The sequence below is a fragment of the Eulemur rufifrons genome, chromosome 14 (genome assembly GCF_041146395.1).
Source record: "Eulemur rufifrons isolate Redbay chromosome 14, OSU_ERuf_1, whole genome shotgun sequence".
NCBI classification, from domain to species: domain Eukaryota; kingdom Metazoa; phylum Chordata; class Mammalia; order Primates; family Lemuridae; genus Eulemur; species Eulemur rufifrons.
Genome location: NC_090996.1, coordinates 957,200 through 970,014, shown reverse-complemented (window position 1 = coordinate 970,014; position 12,815 = coordinate 957,200). Strand labels below are relative to the sequence as shown.

The window sequence follows — 12,815 nt, the reverse complement described above, 5'->3', positions numbered from 1 at the left end:
GCTGTGAGCTAGGCTGACACCATGGCACTCTAGCCCTGGCAAGAGAGTGAGACTGTCTCAAAAAAAAAAAAAAAAAAGATCTTTATGTGCTGCAGTTGAACAAGTTGAACAATCTGCAAGATATATTAAGTGGGAAAAAAAAGCAATGTAAACAGCATGTTTAGTATGCTACTTGCGAAAAGAAAAACCAAAAGGTACATATGCTTTTATGTACATGAACTACATCAGGAAAAACACAAGAAACTGGTACTAGAGGTTGCCACTGGGGAGGGAAAGGAGACTTTTTAAATTGAAGCATCATATACATAAAGGCACACTCACATAAGTGCCTAGCTCACTTTTTACAAACTGAACACATCTGAGTAACCAGCCCCTGGATCAAGAAACAGAACATTACCTGCATCCTAGAAGCGTAAAAGTGACCCACTATCCTGATTTTATTTAGCTTGGATTAGGTTTGCCTGTTTTTATATTTTATATAAATGGAATCATATTTTTTTCATTTCCAATTTCCAATTTTTTTTTTTTTTTTTTTTTTGAGACAGAATGTCGCTTTGTTGTCCTGGCTAGAGTGAGTGCCATGGCGTCAGCCTAGCTCACAGCAACCTCAAACTCCTGGGCTTAAGCAATCCTACTGCCTCAGCCTCCCGAGTAGCTGGGACTACAGGCATGCACCACCATGCCCGGCTAATTTTTTCTATATATATTTTAGTTGGCCAGATAATTTCTTTCTATTTTTAGTAGAGACGGGGTCTCGCTCTTGCTCAGGCTGGTCTCGAACTCCTGACCTCGAGCGATCCACCCGCCTCGGCCTCCCAGAGTGCTAGGATTACAGGCGTGAGCCACCGCGCCCGGCCTCCAATTTCCAATTTTATTTTAATGACACTGGGTTTGGGGAAGTGGAAGAGCTATGAGTACACAGAACTGAGATATTCCTTAGTCTCTCAATGGGAATCAAGGTCAAGGTTCTAATTGTTTTCAGTCCAGAACCTGGTTCAGAGACAGGGGACATCTAGTTCTGCTGCTGGGGAACTCATTCTTCTCATAGGCTTGGCTCCTGAAGAGCATGTAGTCAAGATTGGGGGCCAGATGGTGTTGGGCATTTTTTTTTTAAGACAGGGTCACAGGCCGGGCGCGGTGGCTCACGCCTGTAATCCTAGCACTCTGGGAGGCCGAGGTGGGCGGATCCTTTGAGCTCAGGAGTTCGAGACCAGCCTGAGCAAGAGCGAGACCCCATCTCTACTAAAAATAGAAAGAAATTATATGGACAGCTAAAAATATATATATAAAAAAAAAATTAGCCGGGCATGGTGGTGCATGCCTGTAGTCCCAGCTACTCGGGAGGCTGAGACAGGAGGATCGCTTGAGCTCAGGAGTTTGAGGTTGCTGTGAGCTAGGCTGACGCCACGGCACTCACTCTAGCCTGGGCAACAGAGTGAGACTCTGTCTCAAAAAAAAAAAAAAAAAGACAGGGTCACACTCTGTTGCCTGGGCTAGAGTGCAGTGGTGTCATAATAGCTCACTGCAAATTCAAACTCCTGGGCTCAAGTGATCCTCCTGCTTTAGGCTTGTGAGTAGCTGGGACTACAGGTGCGTGCCATCACACTCATCTAATTTTTCTGTTGTTTTTAGTGATGGCATCTTGCTGTGTTGCCCATGCTGGTCTTGAACTTCTGGCCTCTAGCGATCCTCCTGCTTCAGGCTCTCGAAGTGCTAAAGCTGTGAGCCACTGCACCTGCACCCAGATATGTTTTAAATTCATTCTTATCCTCAGAATCCTAATTTTTATGGGTCTCCTTCTGGAGCTTTTCTATCAGCTCTTCCTCCTCTCTCTCTTGCTGGAAATCACAGTGCAGACTTCCATTTTATTCCTGAGTTTTTCCTGCAGCCACAGGGCCTAACCCAGAGCCTGCAGAGCAGGCACTAACTCTGCACTGCTGGAATTCAAGTCAGTCAGGAAGTCCCAGAGTGTGGAAATATGTTTTCTCCTCCCTGCTTCTGGCAATCTCTTGGAATCATATATTACATACTATTTTGTGGCTGGCTTCTTTTCCTGCAAGATTCATCCATATTGTACATGTAGTTGTAGATCATTCACTCTCGTTTCTGAATAGTATTCCATTTAATGAATATGCTGCAATTTATTGATCCATTCTACTGTTGAAGATAGTTTCCAGTTTTTGGCTATTGCAACTAGTATTTCTGAGAACACATGAGTACATGTCTTAAGAGGAAACATATATGTATGCATTTCTGTTGAGTATATAGGTAGGGATGGAATAGCTGGGTCATTGGGTATGCATATATTCCAGCTTTAGTAGTTACTATCAGTTTTCCAAAGCAGTTACCCCAACTCATACTCCACCAGTAGTGTAAGAGTCCAATATTTGAGAAACTTACTTTTGACTATATATTCTTTTCAATCTGGTTATATTATGAAATAGAACGTAAATTCATGTAAATTTTAAAGCTATGTCTTCAAAGTGGTTTCACTGTGGGGATGGGCAGCTTTTTGTTACACATCTAGAACTTTCCTCCACTGCTTCTAGGAATACTTGATTGGAAAGGTTTGAAGAACAGTCTTAAGTGATGATGTGATTCATTTCCCAGTTTTATGATTCATTTATCAGCTGTAATTTGAATACAGGTTTTCTGGTAGAGACAGAACACAGATGGTAATAATAATTACAATAATAACTATAAACCCATATTTATTAAGTACTTACTTTGTGCAGGGCCCTACACTAAGCACTTACTTAACTGAACCTGGGGACCAGCTGACTTTGAATCCGGCAGGCCACCCGGCCTTCTGCATTTCTAAAAGGGAAGATACCTGTGACCTCGGGGCAAAGGCCAAATCAAATGCTGGGTAGCCGCCACCCCGGGCTAGCCCTGCCCTGAGTGCAGAGGGCACAGAGTTGGGATGGGCCGTCCCTCACTCCCTCACCTCCAGAATCCGCCTCAGTCTTTGCCCTTCAGCTTTTACTCACCTCGAAGCCCTGGGACATCCGAATCCGCCTGTAAGAGGTCCCACCTAAGTGGCAGGAGGGAGTAGAGTCAACCGGGTAGAGCCTCCCTCCTAGGTTGCCGTCCGGGAAAAGCGAGTTAGGAGAGACACCAAGGCCCCCCAACCACGTTCAGATCAGTTGCCCCTTCACCCTCAGCCTTTCAAACAGGCCGCCCCGGAGAGACCAATCGTAGCCTCCATTCTTCCCTGGCTTCCCAGTGCTGTCCAATCAACTCATGTCGTCTATCGGCTGTGTTGCGGGTCCAGCCTTCCCTGTGGTCCGGTCTGCTCCCCGGTATGTAAGGGCGGAGAGGAAAAGCAAGGGGCGTTGACGCCGGAAAGGCGCCATCTTGGCTAAGGGCAGCGCTAGGGGCCCCTACGGACTTCTCTGAGGAAAGACAGGGAAGCTCAGCGTTTCCACGTATCCTGGAAGCCCCTCTTTGTCAAGCATTTAGGAGGTGTCCTATGGGGCCGCCCCTGGCTCCGCGCCCGGAGGATGTGCTCGGGGAGGCCCGGCCCCCGCGGACGAGGGAAAGAAGGCGGGGGGCCGTGAGCTTTGCGGACGTGGCCGTGTACTTCTCCTCGGAGGAGTGGCGGTGTCTGCGGCCCGCGCAGAGGGCCCTGTACCGGGACGTGATGCGGGACACCTACGGCTACCTGGGCGCGCTGGGTGAGGCCCGGCGCTCGGGCCGGTACCCCCAGTGATCTGCGGGATGGGGGGATTGCTGTCCCCAGGGGCGGGTGGGCTGGAGGCGGGGCACTGGGAAAGCAGCCTCGTCCTCCCCTCCTGTGTTCTCAGCCGAGACTAGTGTTTCTCCTTCGCAGGTTTTTCAGGCCCCAAACCCGCTTTTGTCTCTTGGGTGGAAGGAGAGGTAGAGGCATGGAGCCCGGAAGCCCAGGATCCGGCGGGTGAGAGCTCGGCTGCTGTTAGCAGAGGCACGGGAAAGGTAGCAGGTACTTCATTTGAAACCCTAGTGTGTGGCCTTTGAGAAACCTCCACCCCCACCCCACAACTCAGATCCTCAGGACACACTGACCCCTCCAGAGTCCCATCGTGGCTCCCTGCACCTTATCTCACTGCATAATAGCCCAAGAGAACAGCTAAATTTGGACCTATAGAGCCAATTAATCATCCTGGAAAAACCCAGTTGAGGCCGGGCGAGGTGGCTCACACCTGTAACCCTAGCACTCTGGGAGGCCGAGGCGGGAGGATCGCTCGAGGTCAAGAGTTTGAGACCAGCTTGAGCAAGAGCGAGACCCCGTCTCTACTAAAAACAGAAAAGAAATGATCTGGACAGCTAAAAATATATAGAGAAAAAAATTAGCCAGGCATGGTGGCGCATGCCTGTAGTTTCAGCTACTCGGGAGGCTGAGGCAGGAGGATCACTTGAGCCCGGGAGTTTGAGGTTGCTGTGAGCTAGGCTGACACCACGGCACTCTAGCCTGGGCAACAGAGCGAGACTCTGTCTCAAAACAAACAAACAAACAACAACAAAAAAACCCCAGATGAACACAAAATAGAGCTTGAGCTTCCTGGGAAGTAAAGGGAAAAGAGGAAACAAATGTAATTTAATTTTTCTTGTGATAAAATAAAGACAAATGTTTCTCTTGGAATCTAACTATGTGGATCACAGTGTAGTAGATAATGCCATTCATCAGATTTCAAAATGAAGACAAAATGTTTTTCCTGCGGCCATGATGTCATAGTAAGTGTTCTGGGAGGTCTTCCCATGGAACCTAGTGTGCAGTCCAAGCGTAGGCATTTTGGTGATGGCCTTGAATGGCATCAAAGGTCATTAATGGCTCTTTTGCAAAAAGAGCACACATAAGTTCAGGACTGTAAGCTCCATGAGGGCTGGGACCATCACTGTTCTGAATATCTGACTTAGAGTAGGTGTTCAATATTGTTAACTCCTCTTCCATTATCTCCAGTGTTCAGGCCGTCCTGTGTTAACCTCCAGACAGTGGAATTTGCTTTTACTCTAGGTTGGCTTTCAGGGCTTAATGAGGCCTCCATCATTGAGCTGTGTTCCCAGGGGGCCTCATTCTCAGCCATTCATGCTGTCTTCCAAGGCAGGACATGGTCTGGAACACACTGCTAAGTTTCGGGCTTTATCTTTTTCTCTATCTCAGGATCCAGGGATGGGAATGAGGAGAATGAAAGGCTGAAGAAGAGTGCAAAACAAAAAGTGGAATCTGAAGAAATGTCTCTCAAGGATTGGTTGCCAGCCAACATACCGCCTGGCTCCAGTCCCAAAGCTGCCTGCCCAGAGCTGTGCAGGAACCCGAGACAAAGCCCCATCAAACCTTGGCTCAAGGACACTCTAACCCCCAGACCACCCTACTCTTGCCCAGACTGTGGCCGCAACTTCAGCTACCCTTCCTTCCTGGCCAGCCACCAGCGGGTCCACTCTGGGGAGCGGCCCTTCCCCTGTGACCAGTGCCGGGCCTGTTTCTCCCAGCGCAAGTACCTGTTCCAGCATCAGTTCATCCACACAGGTGAAAAGCCCTACCCTTGTCCCCACTGTGGGCGCCGCTTCCGCCAGAGGGGTTCCCTCGCCATCCACAGGCGGGCTCACACTGGGGAAAAGCCCTACCCATGCCCAGAGTGCAAGAGTCGCTTCACCTACCCCTACCTGCTGGCCATTCACCAGCGCAAGCACACAGGCGAGAAGCCCTACAGCTGTCCCGACTGCGGCCTCCGTTTCGCCTACACCTCCCTGCTGGCCATCCACAGGCGCGCACACACAGGTGAGAAGCCCTACCCCTGCCCTGACTGTGGCCTCCGCTTTACCTACTCTTCTCTCCTCCTCAGTCACCGGCGCGTTCACTCGGACAGCCGGCCCTTCCCCTGCCCTGAGTGCGGGAAAGGTTTCAAGCGCAAGTATGCCCTGGAAGCGCATCAGTGGACCCACCGCTCTGGCAGCAAGAGGCTGAGGCGGCAGCGGGCTGCAGGAGGGCTTTCAGAGCCGATCCCAGTTTTGGAAGGCCAGGATCCCCCAGTTCATTTCCGGTACTTTCCAGATATGTTTCAAGAGTGTGGGTGATGGAGCTCGCACAAGCTGATCAGAGTGTAGTAAGGAAAAGGCAAAGTTTATGCATTGGGGGGATAAGGAGAGGAAGTACTGTGTTAGGAAAAAAGCAGAGGTCAGGGGCACAGAGAAGGTCCGTGGGCAGAAGCAGGCAGGCATCTGAAAAGCTGCCTGAGGGCTGATGCCATTTTCCGAGGCTCCTGCTCCCAGAGCCGCTTGTTCTATGCCCCACTTGGGGTTATTTCACCGAAAACCATTTGCCTGGCTGGCTTTTCCTTCTGGATTGTTCTCTCCCTTAGAGCACTGTCTTTTTTGGCCAGTGTCTCTCCTGCTTCTCCAAGATGGGGTACCCCAGATGCAAATGCCTATTAAAGGAGCCTGCACTGAATCTGGATCCCCCAGAATATAGGGCACACCATGGGCCTGTCCCCATGGGAGGAAGCTCCTCCCAGGATTCTCCTGTTAGCCAATGCAGGTGAAACATCTGGCAAGGAGACACGTGGTATCAAGACATTGTTCTCATTCTTTGGTCCAGAGGTGGCCATAGACAATGGCCTCAGGTGGGGAACTGTCCTGCTTCACTTTCACTCTGTACATAGTGCACATGAACTTTAGAATTGGTCCATCTCTTCACTGTATGAATTAGTGACTGCAGCATTTTCTTCCTCTCAGATATTTGCTCGTTCCCTGGTTTTGAATAAAGATGTATTCTTGGGCTTATGGCAGCTGGAGTTATAATGCTAGGGACTTCTTTTTTTATTTTTTAAAGAAAGAATAAATTACTTTTGATTAGAGTTGAAATCAAGGCATGGTCTTTCCAATCTAATTCTTAAATGACAACAGTTAAGGGAGGTCTTTCTGGTGCATTTAGGTCTAATAGATCCATTATTGTTAAAGCAATAAACAGAGGTGGGTGGATCTAAGCATGTCTGCATGCCAGGACTGGTGCTGAATGACTCAGATATCTCTTTGAACCAAAAGACTGCTTCTTTGAATTCCTGGGTTCCAAAGATGATTATTAATGGGAACTGGGTGTTATTTTTACTTCACCACATAGCCCCTCCTGAACTGGCAGACCTGGATTCCAGGCTCAGCTCAGTCCCCACTAGCTATGTGGCTTTTAGCATATGATTCAACATTTCTGAGCCTTAGTTGTTTCATTTATAAAATGGGGCTAATGGCAAGTTCACAGGGTTGTCTGAGGTAAAATGTGATACATGTAAAGGCACCTAGCATGTCTTTATAGTTTGAAGAGCAAATGACTGATCTTCCCCCCCACCAACATTTTACCATAAAAATTTCCAAACATTCAAGAATTGAAAGAATTTTACAGTAAACACTCGTATGCCCATCACCTAGGTTCTACAATTAACATTTTTTTCCTATTGCCATGCTTTTCACATGGCAACCCATCTATTCATCCCTCTATCCATTTTATTCTTTCCTTTTTTTTCCTTTTCTTTTCATTTCATTTCAAGACAGAGTCTCACTCTGCTGCCCAGTGGCCTCATTATAGCTCACTGCAACCTCAAACTCCTGGGCTCAAACGATCCTTCTTTCAGCCTCCTGAGTAGCTGAGACTACAAGCACATGCTACCATGCCCAGCTAATTTTTCTGTTTTTTTGTAGAGAGGGGGGGTCTAGCTATGTTGCCCAGGCTGGTCTTGAACTCCTAGCCTCAAGCAATCCTCCCACCTCGGCCTCCCATGAGCCACTGTGCCTGGCCCATTTTATTTTCTTTAATGTATTTCAAAGTCAGTTGCAGATATCAATACATTTTACTCCTAAACACCTGAGCTTAAGGAAGTGTGTGCAAGAAACTTTTGCTCTCACTTAAAGTTCAGTTGCACCCTGTTATTGACAGGTAAAATTTATGAACTACATATGTCTCCTGTATGTTTTATGACTTCTCATAATCATTGATCAAGAATCTTTTTTTTTGAGACAGAGACTCACTCTGTTGCCCAGGCTAGAGTGCCGTGGCATCAGCCTAGCTCACAGCAACCTCAAACTCCTGAGCTCCAGCAATCCTTCTGCCTCAGCCTCCCGAGTAGCTGGGACTACAGGCACACACCACCATGCCTGGCTAATTTTTTTCTGTTTTTAGTAGAGACAGGGTCTCACTCTTGCTCAGGCTGGTCTCAAACTCCTGAGCTCAAGTGATCTTCTCGCCTCAGCCTCCCAGAGTGCTAGGATTATAGGCGTGAGCCACAGGGCCCAGCCCGATCAAGAGTCTTGAACAAACATTTACAATTTGATGGGCAATAAAACAATTTGAAAGCAAAACATCTGTGTATTTTTATAATGAATGGCAGGAGAAACAACATGATATCAGCCATTTATGATGGAACAGTTTTAGTCTTACTTGAAAGTTTGTTTCAATCTGATTAGTTAACCAAATTTATTGTTTAGCTCCATCTTCTTAAGTCTTCTCCATCCTTAGTCCAGAGAAGTGATTTAGAACATAGTACCTGAAGAAACAAAAGTATTTTTTGGTTCAGATGAAATGCTTTATAGTATCTTGTTAGTTACAGTTAATACTCTGTTTAAAAGGAGAATCAAAAGAAGACACACATGTGGCCAATAGGTACATGAAGAAAATGCTCAATATCGCTAATAATCAGGGAAATACAAATCAAAACCACATAAGATACCATTTTACTCCAGTTAGAATGGCTGTGATTAAAAATCCAAAAAAATAACAGATGCTGTCAAGGATTCGGAGAAAAGGGAACTCTTATACACTGTTGGTGGGAAATGTAAATTAGCACAGCCACTATGGAGAACAGTATGGAGATTTTTTTTCAAAAAACTAAAAATAGAACTACCATAGTATCCAGCAATTCCAGTACTGGGTATTTATGCAAAGGAAAAAAACCCAGTATATCTCCCAGGAGAAACCAATAGAAGAAAAAAAAAAAAAAAAAGAAACCAGTATATCAAAAAGGTATCTGCAGCGCCACGTTTATTGCAGCGCTATTCACAATAGCAAAGATATGGAATCAGCCGGGCGCGGTGGCTCACGCCTGTAATCCTAGCACTCTGGGAGGCCGAGGCGGGTGGATCGCTCGAGATCAGGAGTTCGAGACCAGCCTGAGCAAGAGTGAGACCCCATCTCTACTAAAAATAGAAAGAAATTATCTGGACAACTAAAAATATATAGATAAAGTTAGCTGGGCATGGTGGCACATGCCTGTAGTCCCAGCTACTCGGGAGGCTGAGACAGTAGGATTGCTTGAGCCCAGGAGTTTGAGGTTGCTGTGAGCGAGGCTGACGCCACGGCACTCACTCTAGCCTGGGCAACAGAGCGAGACTCTGTCTCAAAAAAAAAAAAGAGGCCGGGCGCGGTGGCTCACGCCTGTAATCCTAGCACTCTGGGAGGCCGAGGTGGGCGGATCGTTTGAGCTCAGGAGTTCGAGACCAGCCTGAGCAAGAGCGAGACCCCACCTCTACTAAAAATAGAAAGAAATTATATGGACAGCTAAAAATATATATAGAAAAAATTAGCCGGGCATGGTGGCGCATGCCTGTAGTCCCAGCTACTCGGGAGGCTGAGACAGGAGGATCGCTTGAGCTCAGGAGTTTGAGGTTGCTGTGAGCTAGGCTGACGCCACGGCACTCACTCTAGCCTGGGCAACAGGGTGAGACTCTGTCTCAAAAAAAAAAAAAAAAAAAAAAAAAAAAAAAAAAAAAAAAAAAAAAAAGAAAAAAAGATATGAAATCAACCTAAGTGTTTACCAGTGGACGAATGGATAAAGAAAATGTACTTATACACAATGGAATGCTATTCAGCCATAAAAATAAGAATGAAATCATGTCTTTTGCAGCAACATGGATGGAAATGGAGGTCATCGTGTTAAGTGAAATAAACCAGACACAGAAAGACAAATATCACATGTCCTCACTCACATGGGAGCTAAAATAGTTTATCTTACGGAGGTGGAGTAGGATTATGGATACCAGAGACTGGGAAGGGTGTTGGGGGGGAGGGAGAGGGAATGAAGAGAGGTTGGTTAATGGCTACAAACATACAGTTAGATAGGAGTGAGTTCTAAAGTTTGATAGAAGAGTTGGGTGAGTATAGTCAACATTTTGCATACTTACAAGATAGCTAGAAGAGAGGACTTGAAATGTTTCCAACACAAAGAAATATGTGAGGTGATGGATACCCTTAGTACCCTGACTTCATCATTACACATTCTACGCATGTAACAAAATATCACATGTGCCCCATAAATATGTATAAATATTATGTATCAATAAAATCAACACTTCAAAATTTTTTAAAAAATAGAAAGGGACTTCTTTCTTTCTTTTTTTTTTTTTTTGAGACAGAGTCTTACTCTGTTGCCCAGCCTAGAGTGCCGTGGCATCAGCCCAGCTCACAGCAACCCCAAACTCCTGGGCTCAAGCGATCCTCCTGCCTCAGCCTCCCGAGTAGCTGGGACTACAGGCATGCGCCACCATGCACGGCTAATTTTTATATATATATACATTTTTAGCTGTCCAGATCATTTCTTTCTATTTTTAGTAGAGACGGGGTCTCGCTCTTGCTCAGGCTGGTCTCAAACTGCTGACCTCGAGTGATCCTCCCACCTCGGCCTCCCAGAGTGCTAGGATTACAGGCGTGAGCCACCGAACCCCGTCAGAAAGGGAGTTATTTCTGAGGGTACATTTTTCCTTACCCTATTTCTGCACTATTCACCACAGTGAGGGCAGTAAGGCACTTCCAGGACTCAAAGTTATACAATAAGCATATAATTGTTAAGAGGTAAGATCAGCAGAAATTAGACTAAAAGCCAGAAAATATTCTTGGTGAAAAACAGCAAGGGTAGGCCAGAAAATATAAAGAAATCTTGACTGAAAAGGCACTAGCATTATTAACAATGACTAACATTGTTGAACAAAAAGGGGAAGCTGGGCCTGTGCTCTGGCAGGCAGGAGAGCCAAGCAAGGAGTGGGCCCAGGACCAGGCTGACAGCAGAACCTGGTCGGCCCTGTGTGTCCTCTGTAGCCACCAGCCCCATAGCGAAGAGTGTTCTGGTGTCCTGCATGATTGCAGGAATATTCCAAATGTGGGGATGAAGACATATGGTACTTAGAGCCCAATGCTACCAGCTATTAAGATGACCCATCTTGACTAAAAAGTAAAGAGGAAGATGTTGAATCTAGGAAGCGGAGGATACAACCCAGGAGAACAGGAAGGGGGAACCCTGGAAGACAGCTGAGGCCCCGTCCAGTTTGGAGAGAGGACTGAGGGCTCCAGGACAGAGCTTTCCCAGGGAAAAAAATTAGGATTTAAGAATTGATGCTATCCTTGGTACTTTGAAACAACTTAAAGCAGAAATGGGCGGGACACAGTGGCTCACACCTGTAATCCAGCACTCTGGAAGGTTGATGTGGGAGGATCACTTGAGTTCAGGAGTTCGAGACCAGCCTGAGCAAGAACGAGACCCTGTCTCTACTAAAAATAGAAAAATTAGCCGGGTGTGGTGACCCGTGCCTGTAGTCTACTTGGGAGGCTGAGGTAGGAGGATCACTTGAGCCCAGGAGTTTGAGGTTGCAGTGATCTACAATGACACCACTGTGCTCTAGTTTAGCCAGGACGACAGAGTGAGACTCTGTCTCAAAAAAAAATTATCCATTTTAATTATTTTTAAGTATATATACATACAGTAGAATATTATTGAGCCATCAAAAGAGGTACTGATAATGAGGTACTGATACATGCTATAACATGGATGAACCTTGAGAAAAGTATGCTGACAGAAGCCAGGCACAAAGGCCACATGTTATGTGATTCAATTTATATGAAATATCCAGAGAAAGCAAGTCCATAGAGACAAAAAGCAGATCAGTGATTGCCAGGGGCTTGGCAGAGGGGAAAAGGGGAGGGGCTGCTTAATGGGTAGGGGGTTTCCTTTCAGGGTGATGAAAATAGGAAATGGTGAGGGGCTGGGCAGGTGGCGCATGCCTGTGACCCCAGAGACTCTGGAGGCTGAGGCAGGAGGATCAGTGAACTATGGTCCTGCAGTGAACTATGATGGTGCTACTGAACACCAGCCTGGGCAACATAGCAAGACTCCTTCTCTAAAAAAATAATAAAATGAAAAAATTAAAAAAAAGAAAATGATGATGGTTTGTACATTGTGAATGTACTAAATGCTAGTGAATGGCATGGTTTAAAATGATTATTCTATTGACCACAATGTAATATATCAATGTAACAAAATTGTACTTGTACCCCATGAGTATACACGAATAAAAAATAAATGGGAAAAAAAGTAAAATGGTTATTCTATCTCACATGTATTTTATCACAATAAAAGATATTGACTGGAAGGGTGCTCAAGGAAACATTTGGAGGTGACATCAATGTCTTATATGTTGTTTTGGGTGACAGTTACACAGGTGTACACATTTGCCAAAAGTTGGTGAACATTGAAAATCTGTGCATTTTAATGTATGTACAATATAATTCAAATCAATGAAAAAAGCTAAAAGTAGATGCCTCTAAGGAACAGGGAGAAAGGTTACAGGGGGACTACTTTTTTGATTGTAAGGCTTATGTATTACTTTTTAAAAACTATGTACATTAATTTGGCAAAAATTACAACGTGATTTAAAATTTCCCCATCCTGAATCTTTCCTCACTAAGCACGTTCCTTCGCCTGCAGCTCGGGTCCAGAGACTGAGCGAGCGGAGCCGCGGGTGCCAGGGGCAGCGTGGGGACCACAGCCACGCTCCTAACTGTAAACACGCACCTGGCTCCTACC

The 12,815-nt window shown here is 46.1% G+C and overlaps 1 protein-coding gene across 2 annotated transcripts; it reads left to right on the top strand.

Moving 5' to 3' along the window:
* The first annotated feature begins 3,355 nt into the window (after positions 1–3,355).
* On the top strand, positions 3,356–6,838 carry ZNF785 (zinc finger protein 785). 2 transcript variants are annotated; one of them, XM_069486046.1, is made up of 3 exons: positions 3,356–3,677; positions 3,833–3,916; positions 5,141–6,838. In XM_069486046.1, exons 1-3 carry the CDS (start codon positions 3,473–3,475, stop codon positions 6,052–6,054), a joined length of 1,203 nt encoding a protein of 400 aa, XP_069342147.1. In that variant the 5' UTR covers positions 3,356–3,472; the 3' UTR covers positions 6,055–6,838. The 2 variants fall into 2 exon arrangements, with proteins under 2 accessions (XP_069342147.1, XP_069342145.1); XM_069486044.1 differs by having other exon boundaries at positions 3,833–3,961.
* The last annotated feature ends 5,977 nt before the right edge of the window (positions 6,839–12,815 follow it).